General features: G+C 45.1%; 1 protein-coding gene across 1 annotated transcript in view; it reads right to left on the reverse strand.

The window, feature by feature from the left end:
* The window catches only part of DNAH14 (dynein axonemal heavy chain 14), a 2,000,441-nt gene extending 1,985,390 nt beyond the window's left edge, over positions 1–15,051 (reverse strand). The window contains exon 1 of the mRNA XM_069608705.1: positions 14,741–15,051. Coding sequence (XP_069464806.1) covers positions 14,741–14,743 — 3 coding nt within the window. The 5' untranslated portion in view covers positions 14,744–15,051. The remainder of the gene's footprint in view (positions 1–14,740) is intronic.
* Positions 15,052–23,366: the final 8,315 nt, after the last annotated feature.

Raw genomic sequence — 23,366 nt, forward strand, 5'->3', positions numbered from 1 at the left:
GTCGAACAACATATTTTAGTCTTGGTCTATTTATATATTTATCATGATATCTGTATGTGTCGTCACAGTTTTAACCTCGTATACGCTGTGGACATGGATATGTGTATTGTTATATGTGGTTGAACTTGAAGGTTTCTATGCTGAATAAAAGTCATTTTGACTGACTGTTTTCCCGGCATTCCCACAAGCTGCCCTGCACTGGCAGCAGGGCGCATTCTAAGGACGTGCATTCCTGAACGCAGCTGCTGGAATACAAAGTTCCAACAGACTCAGGTGACCTTTTAACTATACTACATCTCATTCCCAATTTCATAATTGTTACCCCAGCAACCTTATAGCAGATTCATATCTGAATTCATATCTTTTTTTTTCACACATATACAAATGCATGTATCAGGTATACAAATTACGCCGACGATACCCAGATCCTCATCCCCATCACTGGGGATCACCGCCTGGACTCCCCAAAAAATCAACACCATATACAAAACCATCCAAGGCTGGATGGCTTCCCATCACAATGAGAAAACTGAACTCCTTCTTGATAGCAAACCCTCTCATCTCGCCAAGCTCAGCCCCGACTACCAGCTGTTTGCCATTGACAATCGCCCCATTCACATTTTGTCGCTGTCCAAACGCTCGACTTCCATCTCAATGCCATGCTCACACTCTCCCGTCACACCAACGCCACTGCCTCTTCGGCTGCTTACGTGACCAAACTCATCAATGCGAGCTGACCCTTTCTCTCAACTGACAATACCCTTAACATTGCCAAGGCTATTATGGGCACAAAATGGGACTACTGTAACGCTCTCCTGGGTTGCACATCAGAGAGAAACCTGAACAAATTACAAACCATCCAGAATAACGACTTGAGAGCCGCACTAGGGCTAAACAAGCAATCCCACATCACCGCAGCCAGGAGACCAGCAAACTGGCTCCCAGACCGAGAACGGATAAAATGTAAGATCCTCACCATTATCCACTGCTGCCTCGACAACACCGCCTGGACTACATGTCTGAGAGATTTTCCAAACCAGCTTAGACCAGACCCGCTTGGACTGCCTTTGCCAACCACCTATGCACTTCTAGGTTGACGTGGGCCAAAGCTGGAGGCTCCAGCTTCCCAGTCTCTGCAGCTATGCTTTGGAACTCCCTTCCCTCTGCCTTGAGATCCAAGCCCCCCTACACTGTCTTCCGAAAGAGACTTGAAGTGGGAAAAGCGACCAAAACGCTCCCACCAATCCCCTCTCAACCATGGCCTAGAGGATCACGGCCTAGGCACCCGCCACGAGAGGAGTTTGCCCATCTCCCAGACGACCAAATACCCTGGTAGAAGAACATACGAATGTGCCCACTCGCATGCCCACCCGCATGCCCACCAGCCTGCCCTGCACATGCCGACACCCGCGGCATGGATGAACTCGACTAAATCATCTAGCACCAAATCAACACATCGTTAGAGATGCCATGACGACCTAGCTAACGGTCAGCACAGTCGTGCAACATACACACTGGACACTCCCACATCAATTCACACGAAGAACATGCTCAGTGCTATGACGTAGGCGACGGACACACCCACGGACGTGCATCTTTATTATTTTCAACGTAAGCTTTTCAAATGAAGAAACGCAAGACGCATAATGAACTTATCTAAAAAGGCTTGCTCACGCTTCTTCTAAAAACCATGTACCATAATGAGGAATATAACGAAGACACGATACTGAGGATAGAGCAATACGACACCATAACCTACAACGCCCTACATTAAGTGGTTCCTCCTATGCACCAGGCCCAAGTAGGCCGCAAGCAAAAGCTTCCATGAACATTGAATGAGCAAGGGTTCGGTTACTGACCCTGCAGAATGAGCCGAGCGAAAGCAGACAGTCAAGGGCACAACGTTGCAAACTTGCATACCGCAAGCCGACGCCAAGGTCGCACCTGCAAGATAAGCCCGGCACACAGTGAGAAATATAATATTAATTGTGCAGAATTCTGCCTCAACCACGGTCCCTACCTCACGTGACCGAGCCGAACTTGATAGGGTGCCAAGCCCAGGAGGAAGAAGGCGTCTGGATCCCCCGTCTCAACATACAGGCAGATACAATTAAGCGACTCAACAGATATCTGCGACGGTGGGAGTAGTCGGCCTTCCTGCTCATGAATAAGTCCTCACATTGTCTGCACACACCCATAGTGAAACATTGTTGCAAATGATAGGTGCACCGCGAGCTGGGAACAGCGATGGTCCCAGACTGGGGGGCTCGCGGGTGAACCAATCAGAACATGGGACCCTTATCACTGACGCCATTCACATTGACCAATCCTCAGGGGTCTTCATATAACAATTTTTTGTATCAAACTGAAGGGACAACCCAAGTATATCACCTGACTGACCCTTAACCAATAACCAAGTCTTCTATACGTATGCTATACTAACCCTACCACTCGGGGAACCAATCCAGAGTGGCGATAGATTTTTTGTTAATTTTGCTAAGGTGAAGCAAGTAGCGCGTCACGCTAAGGTAAAAAGGGCCTGCGAGCCCCACGCTGCTGAGAGAGTGTCAGGACGGACGCGTACTATCCTTGACCATCCCTGCCGTTTTGTTTAATAAACAGCAGAATCACCTTGCTTCTTGCGTGTGTCTCATACTCTATCTTTTGGGATATACGGGAGGAGTTGGGGCCTCCCTGCCCGGAGGTCCGCGGACGGCCCAGCCGGCCCCGGGAGAATTTCCACCGACAGACTGAAACCCCACCTTTTTCATTAGCAGTCCTTCTCCAGCTCGCTGTTTGTAACATACTGAGCTGAAACCAGCGCCTAGACGCCAAAGGGTTAAGTGAGCTATGAAAATGTATAAATAAATAATATAAGCCACATCTTGCTTTGACATGGTGGCTATTGAAATTACACAATAAAGCGGTCAAAAGAATTTGATGTCATTTTATTTTCAGCTTGGAGGTCATTCATGAGAGGGCCTGGTGTGTAGGCCTAGTGTGTATTAGGTTGTTTGAGTTGGGTGCAGGGCCCGAAATTTGGATTTGTTGACCAGGAACAATAAGCAGCTCCTAGGTATCAGGCATCACCCGTTCGGCAGGAGCTACCTCTAGGAAACCAGGAGTCAGTCCATAGCACACAGCAAATCTAACATGAGCACAAGATGAAACAATCTTTGTGTCCATTGATTATTCTACAACATTAATTAAATGTCCCTTAGTAAGCTTCTTTATTCTCCTTTACACGTGCTCCTAAATCTACACAGTTACTACCACATAGCAATGTTTGCATGACACCACTTGCCTGAGGAGTCCAATGTAGCCTTGGTAGCTATTGGTTTCAAAATAACCAGGTTCCCCTTGGCTATAACTAGGAGCTAAGTAGCTCCCAGCTCCTGGTAATTTTGAACCCTGACGGTGTACCCACAACAACCATGGTGGTGCAGGCCCAAGTCCTCTCTTTGAATCCCCTGAGAAGGCTTGTCACCTTCGACAAGGGAACAGGAATACTCCCTGGGAGGTCCCCTGGGAACTGGTGCATCAAAGACAGCCCTTTTATGTCAATGGCCTCCTCATACCAGGGTGCTGAATGCTGGAGACCATTTGATCTAATTAGATAGAGAAAGGGGGTGAAGGTGGAGCAGCCAAGAGGAGAGCTCAGGTCCACAGAGGGGTCTCACCATCTTGGACTTTGCTAGGGACCCCAACCTTCCTGCACCCATCCATACTTACTGTATTATTCCTTAATAGATATATATTCTTTCTGTACACCGGCCTGCTTCTTGGCCGATCTGTGGCACAGAGGTGAGGGACCAAGGTGGCGCTATACTAGTCACACACAGGATTAGATTGAACCAAAAAGGAATATTTGTGTGGTGCTTTCGATTGCAGTGCAAAAGAATTCTCGGCATCATTGGTTGCTGCATGAATAACGATTTATACAATAACAATGTTTTAAAGGACTACAATTATAAAACCTTAGCAGCATAATGTTAGAAACCGAACACTTCCATGTTGGATTGCAGTGTACATTTAGTTCACTATTATAGTTCTTTAGCTTTCATTTCTACTTAAACATCCTGGTTGGGCATGCTGGCAACATAGAAACCTGGGCTATAAAATGTTTACATAATTCAGTGAAAATAAAACGCACGTTAAGGGACGTGCCTAGTTGTTATCCATTCTCTCAGTGATGTCATTGATCATACCATATGCGATTCCATACGTGATGACATACACGTTATGACATTGTGTGCTCATGGACTGTGCAATGGAAAGCTCAGAATTAAGGTGGAGCAGATTCCAACACCTGCTGAATTGCAGGAGGTTGTGTTGTGTTCAACTGGGTTTATGGTCATAATACCGAAAATATAAATCTCAAAAAAAAAGTCTCGAAAAAAAAAGTCCAATTTTTTTTAATGACGTTTTTTATTCGAAATAGGGGGGTTCCCCCCCAAACCCCCTTTTTTAAATTTTTTTTTTTACCATTTTTTTTAAATCCCGGACCCCAAAATAAATATATAATTAAAAAAAGAGAAATTCGACTTTTTTTTTTTGAGATTTTTTTTTCGACCTTTTTGTCATTCGAGATTTTTTTCCGATATTTTGACCGACCACCGTTAAACTGACACCTTAATGTCACTTCAACTAAGGTTTGTTCAATTAATTTCAAGGGTGTTCTGCTGAATTGATTCAAATCACCCAACTCTGAACTAAAGTGACATAGGGAATGTATAGGACGGTGTGCAGTCATAAAATCGAATAAATAATGTCGAATTACAAAAAAATTCAAAAAAATAATGTCGAAAAAAAAGTAGAATGTTTTCTTTTTTTATTTATATATTTTATTGGGTTACGCATGTAAAAAAAAAAAGGTCAAAAAATAAATAAAAAAGGGGGTTGGGGGAACCCCCCCATTTCGAATAAAAAACAAATTCAACTTTTTTTTTTTGACATTATTTTTTCGATTTTTTGACTTGACATTATTGCATTTGATTTTATGACTATAAACCGTATAGGGCTTTGTTGTGCTAGATGTCACATCACGTGTAGCTCTGAAGTATTTTCTTCTGAAATCCTAACTGATGTCATATGCATTGTTATCAGTATGTTTCTAAGGTATGCGCCATGGGTTCTTCCCCATTTATGGATTAGTGGGACAATGACCACCTTGAGATAAGGAGGGACCAGGAATAGAATGCATGCTATAATGAGGGACAGGATGAGGCTGCGTGTTGTAATTAGGGACTGGGACGATGCTGCATGCTATAATGAGCACCTTTGAGATGTTCTGCACCGTAACTAGGAGCCGGGATGAGGCAGAGTGCGATGAGGGACCGGGACGATGCTGAGTGCACTAAATAGGAACCGGGAAGAGGTTGTGCGCAGTAAAGAGGAAACAGGACAAGGATGCACGCTGTAATGAGGGACCGGAACGAGGCTGTGCTTAGGTCCTGGATGAGGCTGCACATATGCAATAATGAGGGCCCGGGACGAGGCTGTGCGTAGCAACGCAGGCCCGGATCGAGGCTGCATGCAGTGATGAGGGACTGGCACAAAGCTGCACACAGTAATGAGGGACCGGCATGAAGTTGTGCACAGTAATAAGGGACCGCGTCAAGGCTGGGTGTGGCAATGCGGAACCAGGACAAGGCTGAGTGCGGCTATAAGGGACCTAGATGAGGGTGGAGTGGGGCAACAAAGATATGCGGTGTAATGAGGGACCAGGACAAAGATGTACACAGTAATGAGGGACTGGGCTGATGAAGTGCACAGTAATAAAGGGTCCAGGATATGTGTGCATACTGTAAGGAAAGACAGACTAGGATACACATGGTAATTTAAGACCGGTTTGAGGATGCAAAATGTAATGAGTGATCGTGATGAGGAAGAGTGTGATAATGAGGGAGCTGGATGAGAATGTGTTCAATATTGATGGTCAAGGCCGAGGATGCAGGTGAGAATGAAGGATCGGGATGAGGATGAACATAAGAATGAGAATGGGGCACCACAACAAAGATTCACGCAGTAGAGGGTGACCGGGATGAGGATGCATGTGGCAATGCAATGAGGTACCAGAACGAAGATGCACGCGTTAATGGTAATGAGGGACCAAGATGGGAATGACGGACTAGAATGAGGATATTCACTGTAATGCAGACCAGACGAGGATTCTTGCTGGAATAGTAGACTCCTCTTCATTTAAACGTTTTCTTTGCAGAGTCTACTCAATACCACAATCCTGCATTTACACCCTATTACAGTATTTTGCCAATGATTCCACTGGAAGACACTACTAAAATGAAGGCTGCAAAGGACAGGTTGTATGACGCATCTTGTATCCATGGTGGTTTTGCATGGCCTGCCTTTATTTGCAGCAGATATCACATATATAACATAGGGATCCATGAGGAGTCACCACTTACGTGACAGTACATGTGGCAGGAAGCATGTGCCTGTCAGACACACTAATGGAAATGTTCAATGTCTACTGCCACAACCACTATGCATTTTCCAGCCAGTGCACAATTAACTTAGTGCAGTTTTCTTCAGAAATGCAGGGTGGACCACTTTGTGAAGGCTTTTCAAAAGATGCAATTCTATTAAATCAAAAAGGTTGGAGAAACGCCTCACTATGCCTACCCTGACAAGGATATCCCTGCCTGAACTAAACTAAAAGGAAACACTCTAGCAAAAGAATTCTGTCCCTCACACTTAGACATATATCAAGTTTACAAGATAATTTATGGCAGTTAAGCAGCAACAAACCTAACTGTTAATCACATCATAACAAATGTTTCTCCTTCTAATCTGGGTGAATTCCTCATCCCTAGATTCAAGCAGGATTTTGTTTCACAATTCCCAAAAAGGTTAAGGAAATCCTGTATTGTAACAAAGTTCCACTTCAGTTCTCTTTTGGTTCCAACTTGATAACACAAACGTTCCAATTTGTTTTCAACCAATAGTTCACAAGTATTCAACAATGTTTTCCGCTTTTCACTTTCCACAAACTCAGAATATTCCCTTTTAGGATATTTTTGTACCAAAACCACTTGTTTGACAATAGTATTTATTTCTGCAGCAGTTCAAACACCACTTAGTTCAATTTCTGTGTTAATCCATGAATAAACACTTTAGTGGTTCTTCAAATTCTCTGTCAGTAATTGTAAGCACACTATAGTATGCCAATGGCTTCCACCTGGTCTACTCCCTGTGCCAGGCCTACTACGACAAAGTTCTCTGTTCTGGTGTACTCTCCTACCAGAACAGATCAAAATACTACAATGTTCTCTGACTTGGTGTACTCTCCTGCCAGGCCAGAATAAACTACTATTTGCAAGTACTTCTGTGGTAAAGGTTATATTCAAACAGATTAGCAATGTCTTTTGCACCACATCATCAGATATAAGAAACTCTTCATGGGAAACAAGAACCACACTGGTGCTGTTCGCTACACCTATGTAATTGCGACACTCTGCGTGTTATGCTCCACTCCCTCTGAATCTCTTCTCCCAGAAGGGCAGCCTTCTTAACATTCTTGTTTTTCCCCTTTTTCATTAACCAACTGCTGATAAGGATTTTGTTTCAATTTCACAGTTTTTTTGGCTTTGGCAATGTGGGTTTGAACCAGTTTCTCTTTGGATTTCCTTTTCATATGGGCAATAGTTTTTACCAGCATTGAAAGTCTTAACTGCCTTCTTTTGTCTTGGGCAATTCTGGTTCTGTCTTAATTGCCTGGGTATGTTTCTCTTTTGGCAATGATGGTTTATCTTTACTCCTATAGATATTGCCCCTTTTCGTTTCTGGATCTTATTATGCCCCACAATACCTCTGATATGATAATCAGGTTTTTGTTCTGCGTCTTGCGCTCTCTTAAATCAGCTTGGTTCACAAAAGAAGAATTAATCCGCTTTACATTGGTTCGGTATTCAAAAAGTTTCTGCTTCTTTCATTTTGCTAGGTTTATGATATTTCTGTGACCAAAGTCCCTGGACTTGTCCCGTGGGCAGTTTTGTGCCTCTGCAGTCCTCTTCTTCATCCCAGTATTTTCAGAATTGTGGGACTTGAAGTCCACAATATCAAAATTGACTTTTCTAATAGTTTCTACTTTACAATGGGCTATTAGAACATTGGGATCTTGGGTGAAGTTATATAAGGGAGTTCCCATTCTTCCTGGCCTGCCCCCCTCATCCCCATGGGATCCACCCACAGAACACCACCTGCCCCCCTGATCCCTCATGTGATCCTCCTGCAGAACACCACCCCCAGGGTTAGGATCAGAAAGCGTCTGCCTTTCCATGGCCACATGAGAAGGGTCCCAGGTCAGGATTCCTGGGTGAATCATCGCTGATTCATCACATACCTAAGGAGAACAAGGAGCTACTACATTGCTTTCCACAACTTTAACATCCCCATTTTTTGTCCAAACTATCATTTTTCATCCATTACACATGATTAGTTATTCTTATTAGTTAAGCGTCTTTGAGGGATTCCCTAATGTACTACTTATACAAATTCCATGATATACTGAGTTAGTGTAACCTAGGTATAGTTGTAGGACATCATCTGTCCTGAGAAGTCAAAAGTAGCACCTTGTAGGAGTTTGTGCCAAGCTAACCAATCTCTTCTAGGCAACGTGAAGGAGCTAAATAGCTCCCGGCAATGTTAATTCTGCAGCATAGCTGGGAAGTGGGCCTGTGCCATATATGACACTGTTAGACCGTACTAATTTTTCAGTCCACATCAATTTGTACACTGGAGCCCAAAGCCTCACGGGTGCAAGTTGTAAGGATTCCCTAGCCGCTGGGTGATACTACAGGTCCCATGGGCCGCACACCTCCAACCCAGCCATCAGTTTATCTGGGTAGACACTCGCCATCCCATCACACCAGCAAAAAGGATTCCCCTGTTGATGGCTAATGGCAAAGTTGATGTGACGTAGTGCCTACCTTGCTCTCAGCCATCAGCCAATAATGGCAGACCATCTTTCCGCCAGACTACAAAAAGGAAAAGTGAAGGCGAGATCAAAGAAAATAGGATTCCTTTGCTTTTGGGTAATGGCACACTCCATGATCCAGTGCCCACTTCCCTTCATGACAATAGCCAATCAGGGAAGACCTTGATCTTCTCACCACATCACCCAAAGGAAAACAGACCACCTGGCATTGACAGAAGGATTCCCCTGCTGCTAGGAAATCTCCCAAGTACATGTGCCCGATTTCCTCCCCACCATCAGCAAATCACGGTACACCCTTATCTTTGAGCCACACTAACAGAAATAGGTATTTGTCTTTACTGTAGGGATGACAAAAAGTCCTGCGACTAAGTGTCTGCCTCTTTCTCTCCATCAGCCAATCATGGCAGACCCTTACATTACTGCCACACATAGATTGAATCCTTGGAGCGCTCCATGCCAATGGGGCCTTAAAAAGGGGTGAACAAGACACGTAGGGCCCCTATAGGTAATTCCTGACTTGTCAGGGCAAGAACAGGTTCAAGGCCAAGACCAGACCTTCTTAATCCCACCCAGATGTGTGCTATGTGTGCCTAACCAGACAAGCCCCTTGCCCAGTCCCCTCTCTAAGACGAGCATGAATTCACACCCACACACCATAAACCCTCACACCCACATTCCACTCACCAGAACCCATCCACGACTGACCAAAAACCTACTCAACCCTATGCTAACTAATGTGTACCACAAAGTCTGTCTTTCTGCAGGCCCCACTGACGTGCTTATCACATGCATCCTCAATTATCTTGGTTATTTCCAACATACACCGACACCCAGGCCATCATTGGTCCACGGGAAGCAGCATGTAATCAACACCCACACAAGAAAGATCAGAAAAGGACCATCAGTCATCCAAAAATCCTCATGGACCTGCACCCTTAGATTGTTCACAATTTTCCACTGAACGCCTCTCCTGCCACTTCCAAAGCACACACCAAAAGCCTCCTTAGATAGCAACATCTACAGTCCAACAAAGCCACTGTCCTTGAAAAAAAAGAACTGACAACGTTCAAACACACCAGCTTCTGGCTAGTAGCCTTCAAACTTCCAACAACACCATCAACCAGAGACCAGCAACACATTTCCCGACCATCTCAACTTACTTGACATTAAACAACTTGTCACAGAACCTACTCTAATCTTAGGCAAGCTACTCAACTTAGTACTCGCAGCATTTTCCAACACTGAATGCCTAGTACCCATTTCCTTGGGTTGGACAGAATAGGCACAACACCCATCTAAGTCCACCAGCCAATCTCCAACCACCCTTGAACAATCCCAATGTTCTGAAATATCACACGGATCCTTAAGTAACATTTCCTTGAGCCCACTAAAGGAAAAACATCACACTCCCAACATCCACCTCTGACCTGACGAAAGACGAAGGACCCTTCCAAGCAGATGTCAACCGCCAAGTGGCATTCTGGCATCAATCCCAATGACAAGAAGACCGTGCCATCTTCATATCCCTATGCGCAGTTCTCATGAACCAGATCACCACAGCCAAAAACAACAAAGAAAAATCACACTTCAAGACCACCAATCATTAAGTGCAACTGGGCTGTGACCCAACAGGGTCAAAACGTTGTTATGAGCCAGGGGTCCCGGACCCGATATCCTAATGTGCTAAAAGTCAAGAAAACATGACGAGTGGCAATATTACTTTTGCACAGTAGATGTCACTATAAAGACATAAAGACATGTTTAGAATTACATCAACCGTTTCCTATATTTACTTTTGGATTGTTGGCTTTCATACTCTGAATGATTACTCCTCTTTTGATATTTGCAACTGATTTGATTAAAGTATTGCCATTAGGTACGGACCCTAAAATCCATAAAATTGAAGACTAATACGCTCAACTTAAGATTGGAGATTTCTCCATAGAAGTTAAGAAAAAGGTCAAGACACTGGGGATATATCTGGACTGTAACTTCAACATGAAGGCGCGGGTCAACAGTCTTGTGACCTCATCTGCATAATACATCAATTTATTGTCCCATGCCCATCCCTTTCTAACACAAACTAGTAGGGAAACCCTAGTGAGGGCTCTGATAAGCTCAAGAATAGATTACTGCAGCAGACTCTTGATCGGCCAACCCAACTGCGAGTTGAACAGATTGTACTACTGTCGATTTCATTTAATTGTTTGAAAAACTCTGGTCCTGGCTATCTTAAGGATGAGTTGATACCAAAAGCGAGCAAATATAGGCTAAGATCGAATAATTGCCCCCTGTTAACCGTTCCAGCCTGTCGCCTTTCACAAGCATTTTTCTCAGTGGCGCCCGTTGCCTGGAATAACCTTCCCATTAAACTTAGAGAAGAAACTTCCAGCAGAGTATTTAGAAAAGGCCTGAAAACCTATTTGTTTAACTAAACTACCTTGCTATCTCTGACCTCCGATCTTCTCTGTTTTCTATCTGGCTCCGCGGCTCCGGCCATATGCGTTGTTTCGTGTCAGCGCCCGAAAGCCCCCGGGTCAGTGGCCGCGCTCTACAAATGACAATAAATAAATAAAAATACCGGCATACAATTAACACATACAAATCAAGGATTCCCTAAAAAGGACAAAGGGTTTGGAATCTGCACTTTTTGTATTTTAGTCAATTTTGTGACATGTTAGGCCCTCCGCCTCCTCGCTTTCGTATTTCATTCGAAGCACTGATGACAGACAACTCTACATAAAGTGCAACAATATGGTAGTTGGTATTCCCAAGATGATTAAAAAAAACAGAAGTTCTCCCACAGTGCACTGCAGCGATCTAATGCAAAACCTGGAATCCGAATATATACTTTTCATGATAACTCCCATAATGCATTGTGCTCATCTAACGATATACCTGGGACGGGATCCAACAGTGCTATCATGGTCTATCCAAAGAAGTGGAGCAGGATTGTACACTGTTCAGCGGTGCATTCTTCACAATGCACAGTGCTGGATGCATGATGGCTGGACCTGGGCTTAAGCTAATTCCAGGTGGCTGCACCTGGGCAACAGATGCTGCTCTGGTCATAGGATGGCAGTACCCCACCACAGGAGGCTGCACCCTGCGAAGGAAGGCAGCAACGGGCATGCTGAGCTTTCTTTGGGCAATTAATGATTGTATTACAATTATGAGGCCAACAGCACATCACTGCTCTCTTGCACTTTTCCAGCTTATTCCCACTAACCCACCCCCACTCCTCCCCTTTTTCAAGCCGCCAGAGCGCCAAGGGACCACTTCGGTGGTGATAGTGCGCGGTACGAATGTCCTTTAACATTAACATAAAATGTATTCAATGTATGTGTTTTTTTATTGTTTGGCAGTTTGTATATAGTTTAAACTAAAATTATTGTAGCTGGGCATACGAGACTGCAAGTACCAATAAATAAAGTCGGATCTATTGGCTTTATCATTGTTTATTTATTTATTACCTTAGTGGTCAAAACAATGTCCGTCTAAATATGCAAAACGCAGCAAGATGGTAGCGTCAATGTCAGCAAGCATTGAAACATTGAAACACCAGGGGCCTTACCCCTCTCCCCTCTCCCAACCCCCAACCGCAGGGCCAATTCTGAGATGTAGATGTAGAACTGGGCATCTCTGGTCATTTTGTCAGTATTGGAGTTTATGGATTTTGCGAGTGGCAGAAAATGAAGAAACAGAAACTGGTATTCTGAAACAACAAGACATACAAGTGGAACCTGATACAAAGATGTGTCAATTGTTTTAGGGTTAAAGGGGCGATTTCAGCTGCAGCATCCCAAGCAATGTGAGAATTTGAAAACAAGTGCATGTGGAGGCTTTCAAGCTGCTTGCACATGTTGGGTAACTAGGGATGCAAACTCTGCAGAGTTATTCATCTATAACCCCCAGGTGGCCCCCAGTCACGTAGGACTCCTTAGCCATTTTAAGATTTCGGTCACATAAGAAAACCAAAGGGCAATGTATTAAGTATATTAAAAGTTCTTCGAGAAAAGCGGATTATGACTTACAAGATTTTACAAGAATTCAATATACGGGTGTGAACGGGAGGAACGGGAAGAAGGGGAGAAATGGTGGAATCACCACCGTGAGAGGGAACAGCGGCAACACTTTCCCAGACTAAACCCAGCAGCGCTGGGATCCGAGGAAACAGGCAGTGACAGCCTGGTGGTTCCCGCTCCCTTTCGTGGAGCCGAACTGGAAACGAACAATAAAGACCCGGCGGGTCCCAAACTCTTCATTCACAGAGGGTCATTATATAAGGAGGACACAGCTAACGAGAAGCCTTCACATGTGACCGCAGGCTTCACACAGAGAAAGAGTCGGGCAGACGGTCACGGTCTCTTGCACATTCCCGTCTCCCCTGCAGCCATGTGCCACGCGGCTTTCCCCACAGATGCCGTCATTAGTTACCCATATCCGAGTCCGCATTTCCCAATCATAGCTCACCTGCCGGTGGGAAGTACAACGCTACAGAAGCGTTAATAACATCATCTGACAGGCAGACAGAGGTACCCCGCAAATCTCCAGTGTTGACGGGAGAGGCTGCATGGCAAACCACGGGCAAAGAGAAAGGGGGCGGAGCTTGGGGGCCTATTTATAGAAAAAGAGGCCAGAACAGCCCTGATTGGTCCACACAGCCCCAACCCCTATATAAGGGTGAAACTGATGAAGGACTGTGTGTGTTTTTCCGCTTCTCTTGCAGAACACCGGGGAAGAGAGAGACAGAACTGCACCTGAAACGCTCTGGCCGTATGAAGACTAGGCGTCACCTTTCCTTGGTTCATCCTTATCACAGAAGAAGAAAGAACTCTATAAAAGAACTTTGAACAATCATTTTTTTTCTTTTTCTTTTTCTTCTTTGTGAACCTGAATAAAGGCAATTTAAGTTCCTTCAAGCCAGCTGCTGTCTGCCTCATCCTTACAATGGGATAAAGTACCCCCTACCGTACATTGGGCCTCATTCCTACCCTGCCGGTATCCTGGCGTTAGAGCTGCTAGGATACCGGCAAATGTGGATACCGTTTACGGCACCCTGCCTGGCGGCATTGCTACTGGATTACAGGTGATATGATATGATAGGTTATTTATAACGCGCTTAATACCCAGAGGTTTCTAAGCACGGACCCGGGGATCGAACCTCTGTTGCTCCGTGTCGTCTTACTTCCAAGCTGAGCACGTTGCCCCTGAGCTATCCTCCAGAGAGTCCAACTGTCAACTCTGCCTCCTCGGAACCCCACCCCTTCCTCCAAACTCCGCCTCCATCACCACCCATGTGGGAACCTCCTTTACATTTTTTTCCATGTCCACCACTGGCAATAAGAACATTATGTCCAGGTTTTTAGGCAGATATTCGCAGGTTGCCATGCAATATACAATTCTTAGATTCCCAAGCGGCTTCTAAGACCCCTTCAAGATAATTTTGAGTGGGCTTTCAGTAAAAAGTACGCAACGTTCTGTGATTTGCAGACAGGCATGACAACAGAAACCTCCAGAATGCTCTCTGCTGTGACTGAAAGGAAAGCACTATACTAAAGAGGCACTTATGACACAGGACAACCCATTAAATAAATTAGGTCTTTGGGTCATTTTGTTTTAAATGGTGATGGGGTGTAGGGCCCCGCTCCATCCTTAAAACCATGTTCCAGCTGGACACTGCTCCTAGTCTCCAGAACAGTGAAAGACGTCATACAAAGTCTACAAGCAATACTATCCTAAGCCCGGAGGAACAATGGTTTGAATTTTGAAAGTCGCACGTACCATGTTTACCCCGGGGAGCCGGGATCTGATTTCCTCCCAGTTGCTAATGGTAGGGTTTGGTCTCCTTTGCGGGGGACCGATGCCGGGGGTGCCCGTCCAGCATGGGGGGCGTTCGGGCTGGAAAGGAGTTCACAGCCACCCGCAGGTTCTGGGGGGAAGTCCCGGATATCGCCCCCTGCTCCGTGGGACTTTGCACGCTGCACTTGGACGATGTTTCCCGGCCTGCAGAGCACGCCCTGGCGCGCCGCCTCCTGTCTCCGGGGAGACGGCAAACACCCGGCCTGCGGAACCAGCACAACGGCTTGCCAAAAGAAGCCCGAGGCGCCCAAACCTTAAGTCCGTTTTGCATTTCAAACATTGTTTCGTCACTTTGCAATGACCCTCTTTTTGTTATGTATTTCCCTCATTATGTTCCTTCATTTTCACCTCAGCGTTTTTTGTTTGTTTCTCCTTTCTGCTTTCTCCTATATATCCCCCAGGATTCTGCCTCAGAAACAGTTTTCTTCACGTCCATATTTTTTTTGACACTGCCATCTATTTTCATGGCACCGTTTTTTTTCTCTGCAATTTGCGCTCTTGTCCACTCTTTTTTTTTTTTTTTTTTTTTCCATTGACCGAAATTGGTATTTTGGCCTCGAAACTTTTGTAGCTAAACGGGGCTGGCATCCCACTATTTTTAAAGAGAGACGACTCAGCAGTCCGCGCAACGCCAGCAAAGCGAAATATTGTGAGGAAAGTTTTTCTATACTTCACCGTTTTCTTTTGCTGGACTGGGAACCAGGGCTAAAATCGAAGGTACTCGCGGGTGGACAGAGTCCACCCACTTCATTCAGAGGGTGGACTCAGTCCCCCCAGCTATAATGAGAAACATTGATGAATTAAAGCCAACCTTAGGAATCGAACCGCAGTCGTCAGGTTTGTAGGAAGACCACTTCACCACTACAGAAGTTAACGAACAACTAAGGGTGAAATGTCTCATTTCGATACTGCATGTTCCAGAGAAAATATTTGTATTGGTTGTTAGAGTTTAAAACATGCACAGCTTTTAACGTTTTCAAAAACACTATTAGGAGAAAATATCCTCTATTAGTTGTGTGTGTTTGTTGATTTTATAAAAGGCAAATGCCATTCGTCCGGAGCAATTTGGGTGGTTATGCTAAACCAACTAAACCAAAATGTGCATATTTCACCTTGATATGCTAAGTTCCGGCAACGTCACATCCCACTGCGTTTGTTGATGCGCCCCCCCCCACCTCAAGTGGCCCTGGGAATGTGTTTCAAAGTGGCCCCCATTTAAGATTGCGCAAGAAAGCCCGACGCTTTTAAGTAGGGTTTGCAAGGTTCTCCCACAATGTTCTTTTTTAAATGGGTCTCAGATATTGAATTAGGTACATTTGTCACTTTATAGGGATCAGAAAGTAATTGAACACAATAAGGGAATGCGGTTGATGTCGAGAGATGGAGGACAGTGGTGGGTGCATTGGGAAAAGGGTAAGAGGAGTGGAAAGCCAGGGCACCCACACAAAAGAGGCACAAGGTGAAGAGGTCAACCAGGAAATCTCCAGAATTCCCTGTAGTCTAGTCCACCAAAAGCAATTTGGTTAAGGAGAAGGTATGTCTAGCTGGAAAAATAGCTCTGCGGGTGGAGCACTTGCTGCTGCGGTCTGTATGTGATCTGCAGGTTACAGGTTCTTATCCCAGCAAGGTCAACTCAGCCTTTTGTCCTTCTGAGGTCGATATATTTGTTTATTACGTTTATATACAGGAGGAACAATGCTCTTTTGATCACAGAAGAACGCACAATAGATAAGAAAACAGATTTGATGGGAAGCAGTGAGCTTCTGACAATGGGCAAGTTTGAGGGACATTTGGACCAGGTTGTTGAGCGGAATAAATGGAACAGCCACGGGGGACAATACATAAATGGACATACATAGATTAAGGGCAACCAACATTGGGCATTTTGAAGTGCAGGTAGGTGGTACGGTCAGCTGTGCTCGGGATGTGACCATGATGGGAAGTGCTAGAATGGAGGCAGAGGAAGTGAGGGACTGAGGCAGGTTAGAGGGGAGGGAAAAATGTTAGCTAACAGGCAGGTGAGAGGTAGGTTAAGAGGGTAACTCTGAGGCGAGAAGGTTGGCTTTTAGTTTGGTTTTGAATAATTCCATGTGGACTGTTCCTCGGATGTCCGGGGGAAGAGAATTCCATGCAAGTGGAGGAAGAAGAGGGAAAGAGCGGAGGGAGGGAGGGCGAGGATCCACAAGGGTAGTCAAGGAGGCAGAGCAGAGATTATGATAAGACTTATAGAGTTGGAGAGAGACACTCTTGAGAGTGCAGTTTGCAGTTCTTGCAGGACGCTACGCTGCCACTTGCTGTCACCTGTTTGGCTTTGAAAAATGATGGCCACCTGCTATAACACTCTTGGTACAAGCACACCTGCGCGCACGCTCTGGAGAGTGCCTCTTAGAGTGCAGTTTGCCGTTTGCAGTGTCGCTGGGCGGTGGTGAGTCCATCTTTGTTTTCCCTTTCTGACGGAACTACTTGTTCATTAAGTGCTTTATCCTCTGCATGGCCAGCATTTGGTCGTGCTGTGAGTAATATCAGGTTGCCGCTTAATCAAGGAATAATTGCTTACAACTCTAATCTTGAAGTGGGTACTACTTCAGCTATAATCAATGGCGTTATTCCACCAGGCCTGGCTCCTCCTCCTGCCTATGTGAAGTACAAAATGTCCAATTTATTTGAAGGCCAGACTGAGGTTGTGGCCACTGTCCATGTAATACCAACCATTGTTGAGACCCTTGATAATGCACAATTGTCCATCTCGGCTGAGCTGGATAATAATAATTTTTTACTGGATTTATGTTACTCACTACAAGCTGAGGCTGTGTGATTGGAAGTACCCATGCTGTCAGAGGCAGTTCCAACCATCCCAATTGCTAAAACCTTGACCCCGCAGGCCGCCCGGGTTCTCCCTCCCAGGGAAGAATATCCTTTACCCCGTGTTTAACTCCCATTGTGAATGGCTTGCCCACACCTAAAACCTTGCCTGGAAATGATGGTGTGGCTGATCAGAGGGTTCAGGATCAGTATATCTCGGCCAGCCTAATTTCTGTAGTCACGCAAGTGTCAGGAACCCATGAGGAGGCCACTAGCTTTGCCTTAAAACGTTTGTTGAAACTTTGCCATCACATCCACTCTACTGTACAGAAGCATTGCGCAATGTTATAACATCTGGTGAAAGGTCTTGAAGAAGAGGACTCCCCTATGATGGCCACAGATGTCCCTGGAAATCGAACTCCTGCGAACGACCAAGATGGAGGAGAATATGGAGAACAAGGCAGAGGAAGGTAATGAGACACTGCCTTCCAGGAAAAAAGGAGGACATTGAAAAAAGCAGCCCAACAGAAGGGGAGTTTAACAAATGGTCATGTCAGGAGAGAGAGTGTGAAAGTCCAACCTACAGAACAATTGCTGCCGGCACTGGCTACATCTAAGAAAGCCAGGATAAAAGCTGCCAGACAGATCAAAAAGAGCGAAACATTCAGGAAATCTAACCCATTGGCTCCTGGCTGAAAGAGCAACTCTCGCCCTAAAGAGAGACAACAAGATTCCTTTGAGGAAGTAATAGACTCAGAATCCGATGAGATCCAACAAGTGTCTGTTTCCTCAGAACTCTTCTCACACATGCAGGCCATACGGTCTGTGGTCCAGTTCACTAAAGTTCCAGGGTGCGATATGGCGGATGGGAAATCTACTGTGAACCCGCCGATCTTACCCCTAACTTCTTTTTTGATATATAGATTGTTTGGTGGTGGAAAACAATGTATCAATCCTAGTAATCATTTGGATCTATGTAGTCACCTACCTGCACTTAGAGTGCCTAGAAGCAAGGAATTTGGTTATGTGGAACACCTAGTGGGTCATACTCCACCTCTGTCAAGAGTACGGTGCTGTGTGTCCGAAATTGCCGCTCTGGTGAGGTCTAATGTGGAAACGCTCCTGAAGTGGGGCTATGATGTGGACCCAGCAGCACATATACGCCTTGGTATAAAGCGCTCTATAAATAAATAAACAAATCAATATGGTTGGTTGTAATGTGGCTAGGTTGGGGGTAATTCACTCTTGGTCTTAAAGAGTAGACCATAAAAAAATTAGCAATTGGTTAATACATAAGTTGTTGGATCTGCATCTATTTTTGACCCATCCACTAAAGCGCACTGGGATTGGCTCCTTTCTCTTATGCCACCTGGGGTGGATAAAGCCTGACCTACTTTACAGCTGATAACCTGGAACACCTGTGGCTACTCCCACTTGTTTAGGGACAAAGGTTCTGCCCACTTGCTGTGTATGACAGAAGTCATCATGCTACAAGAGACTTGGCTAGTGGAGGAGGCCATATATGATGGTTTTGTGAACCATGATAAAAAAAACTTTCAAAGGTGCTAAAGGTCGTCCTTCTGGTGGTTTGGTCACTCTGGTATCCTGTGAGTTAAAACCGAGTGAAATTGTCGCCCATGCTGATATTAGCAATGTTTTAATGGTTGAAATCTTGTTGGATACCGAATGGTACCTAGTGGTGGGTAACATATATGACCCACCTGGGGGTCATTATACGGATGGCATTCAACACCATGTATATACACTGCTATGTGATAGAGCCCTAAAGGGTAAACAAGATGATCTTCTAATTGGGGGTGATCTTAATGCTTATTGCCTACTAGCAGACTGCAAGCAGAGTGAACTCAGTTGTCTGGTGACATTTGGAAGCGTTTGATAGTCTGCTCTCTTTGTTCACTGCTAACCAGCTGGGAGGAGTCCATAAATACTCTGTGCACCCATGAAGCGGAGTGCAAATAGAGTGAAAGCAGTTGCGGGTGGCGTTTGGAAGAGTTTGGAAGTCTGTTCTCTTTGTTCACTGCTAACCTGCTGGGAGGAGTCCATATATACTCTGTGCACCCGCAGAGTGGAGTGCAAGCAGAGTGAAAGCAGTTGTCTGGTGATGTTTGGAAGTCTACCCTCTTTGTTCACTGCTAACCTGCTGGGAGGAGTCCATATATACTGTGCACACGCGGAGCGAAGCAGAGTGCAAGCAGAGTGAAAGCAGTTGTCTGGTGGCGCTTGGAAGCGTTTGGAAGTCTGCTGTCTTTGGTCACTGCTAACCTGCTAACCAGCTAGGAGGAGTCCATATATACTCTGTGCAACCGTGAAGCGGAGTGCAAGCAGAGTGAAAGCAGTTATCTGGCGGCGTTTGTAAGCATTTGGAAGTCTGTTCTCTTTGTTCACTGCTAACCTGCTGGGAGGAGTCCATTTATACTCAAAACGAAGTGCAAGCAGAGTGAAAGCAGTTGTCTGCAGTTAGCTGTTTACTAGCATGACTGCTTCTATAGGACAGTGCCTACATCATCTGTTTCCCGTGGCTGGGGCTCAAGAACACATTGGGAGTATGCAGAAGACCCTGTCTGAAGAAACACACTTGTGCCCTGTTAGATAAGAATTAGTGCAGTCCCACTGTGTGAAACTACACAACACTTATCTGCTTGGTATTAGGTAAGCCACCTTTTGGTATAGGTCTGTAATACACAAGTTGATAGCGTGACTGAGTAGTCAGGCCTATCTCAAGAGGGGTAAATGTGAGCTGTAGAGCTGTACAATTGAAATTCATAAATACAAGTAACCAAATAACACTTACACTCAAGGTTTCAGTTATAAATAGTTATTTATTTAACGTCAGTTTTAAATCAGCATTCTTTAAAAAAGCAAAAGGTTGTAACAATATGAATAAACTTTGGAAATTACTTTTCAGAGTCAAACAAGCCAGTGAATAATCTTTGGATATGCGTCATACACTTCCCCTACACCCATGGCTGACTTCAAGCACAAGGATAGTATTTGCATTCATATTTTACACTGTTATACTTTGCAGATTCAGAGTTATAGAAAGGAAAGGTTAAGGGAAGTAATAAGCTTAAAATAGTTTCTCAGTAAATGTGAGGACAATTAAATCCTCCAATTAAGTCTAGATTAGCCTTTCCTAGCAGTACTAATACACAACAATCTCCAAGTCAATGGATTTAGAAGAGTCTTCAGAGAGCCAGGACAGCCAAAGTCATTTGGAACACAGTCTATGGATCTGATGCACTTCTTCGATCAAAGTCTTGCACAAAGTTAGAGAGTTCAGAAAAATCACTTGTAGGCCAGAAGCTGTGCACCTTGTGAGAAGGGAGTTGAAGTCAAGTCGAAAAAGGTGGCCAATGCAATTCTCAAGTGAGGAGAGTACGGCTAAAGGCAACAAGGTAAGTACCCCAAGCCTAAACAGTACCTCTGGTTAGAAGAAGAGTGGTCCAGCTGGATTCCGTCTTGCTACAGTGGTGCAGACCCTGGTTTCTGAGCCTCAGTCAAGAGGGCAAGAGGGAGGACGTCTGGAGGGATCCTACGGCAATACTTCGGAGGTCGTCAGCAGCTACGGGCTCTTTTTGGTTCAGCATCACTTTGAGATATCAGCGTTTAGCAAACACCAATCGGACACCGGTTGGACTCTCTTTGCTCCCTCGGTCCTGCACTCTGGCGAGGGGACTCTGGATCTGGAGGTCTTGCATCTTGAGGGTCTTTAGGAGTCTCCGGGAGCTTCTAGCCGGATTTGTTCTGCGGCAGACGTTGCACTCGACTATAGATATTCGATCACAGGCAATGGGCTCTCACAACAATGGAGAGGCACAGCAAGTCGGGATGGTGGTCCAGTGGAGTTTGTCTCGGGATTAGTTGGTCCCGCTAATCCAAGGTAAGAAGTTGTTCCATCCGGAGCGTCCCTGTCAAGGTGAACAAAAGGAGGTCAGCAAAGTAGCAGGGCTTCACCTGGCAATTCAAAGGTCCAGGAGGTTTCAGCAAGCTTCATTAATGGTTTCCTCGTCGGGTGTTTCTGCAGTGGGCGACTCCGCCTGTAGTCCCAAAACCCTCGCCTTTTAAGCATCTTTCTCCCATTCATGCACAGCCTAGGCTGTTAATCACACAGCAGGGTGGCCGTCTGAAGGACAGCCAGCCAGCAAATCAGGACTAGTTGCATTCAGGCATTCCTATAGACAAAGGACAGGGGAGTTTCAGGACCCTCCCACACATCCTGTTCTTCCAGACACACTGGAGCCAGGGGAGGGCTCCAGGGTTGAAGCCCGCCAAAGGCAAGACAAACAAAGGGCTCAAACCTATCTCAACACACAGAGTAAACCCCAAGAAAGACCTCAAAAACAGAAAATGGAAAAAAAAGAAGACAGGGGCCATTTTGACAAAATGGTCACCCATGGGTGCTGTACTAGAGCTGAGGGTTCAGCCTGCGATAGAAAAGCACAATGGTAGGAAAGATTGAAGCACTACCTACAGCCATTTAAAGTAGTGAGGGTAAAATAAAAATGTTACATGGAAAAGTAGGATCAGGGGCTACTAGCTAACCCCCCAACACTTCACATAAGATGGTGTGTGCTGGACCTAAACAGAAAAAAGGTAAGTAAAGTCCATTTCACGTCACTATTCTTGGGACTGTAGTTCACACAAGAAAAGGTATTTAAACCATATGAGAAATCTTAAGGATTTCTCACTGACACTGCACTGAATGTGCTATGTGTCACCATACAAAAAGCAGATGCCTATGGAGTTTGTCAGACTCCAAAAACAGTGAAAACACAAATTCCAAATCAGGTAAAAATACATGAGTCAGTTAAAATTAAAAAGTCCCAAGTCCAGCAAAAGAGCTGGGGGTCTCTAAGGTGGGAGGAATTTAGCACTAAAATGAAAATTCTTCCTCACAGACTCTGCTGCTGGGTGAATGTGAGGTTAATTCTTTGAAACATTTCAGTGTTTGATAAAGGCCTTAAAGAAGTGGTGAACCAGTCTAATAAGAGTACTTCTACCACTGTCCATAAACATTCAGTTCCACTGGAGGTAGATGTGCTGGTGACAGCGTCTACTGTGTCGTGTATATAGAAAAATACGGAACATTAAAACCCCTCTCCTTTACCATCGCCTCCTGCTCGTTCGGGGAGGTTGGGAGACTCAAGTCCAAGATGCATCTGGGTATTCAGTTAAAAGTGGACGAAGGAAATTTGACGCGCCGGTTGCAGGAGATCGACAAAAGGCAGCAGTAGCCCAACTGTATGAAGGACTTTTTGTAGCAAATGTTGAGCCAAATTATTCTGTTGAGCAACCCTCGTCTCCTTCTCATTGGGAAGTAATAGTCATAGCATGCGCTACTGGTTTGCTAGAGGCCACCAAGTTGCTCCCGGCAGAAAGCTGTACAATCAATCCGCATGATCCAGCTAAGGAACCCCCCAGATTAAGAAATGACTTGAGGAGGGAGTGAGGGTCCGTTCCATCGAAATCTATTACACAGACATCACATGGTATGAACCAGGGGGGGGCAGCTAGACCCTATAAAAGGTATCCCCCCCAAAAGATCAACGTATTGAAAACTTGTTGGTCTGGGAATTGAAGGGGGAAATGGAACTCAAAGATTCCATTACAGAAACCCATTATCAACTAGTGAGAGTGGCCCCTTAATAACATTATCTGGGGAGGAACCAGGAGCACAGGAATTAGAGAATGCTACTCTTTTGGTAAGCTGGAACTTGTTGGAACA

This window comes from Ambystoma mexicanum, chromosome 4q (genome assembly GCF_040938575.1).
Source record: "Ambystoma mexicanum isolate Mex_15411 chromosome 4q, UKY_AmexF1_1, whole genome shotgun sequence".
Taxonomy (NCBI): domain Eukaryota; kingdom Metazoa; phylum Chordata; class Amphibia; order Caudata; family Ambystomatidae; genus Ambystoma; species Ambystoma mexicanum.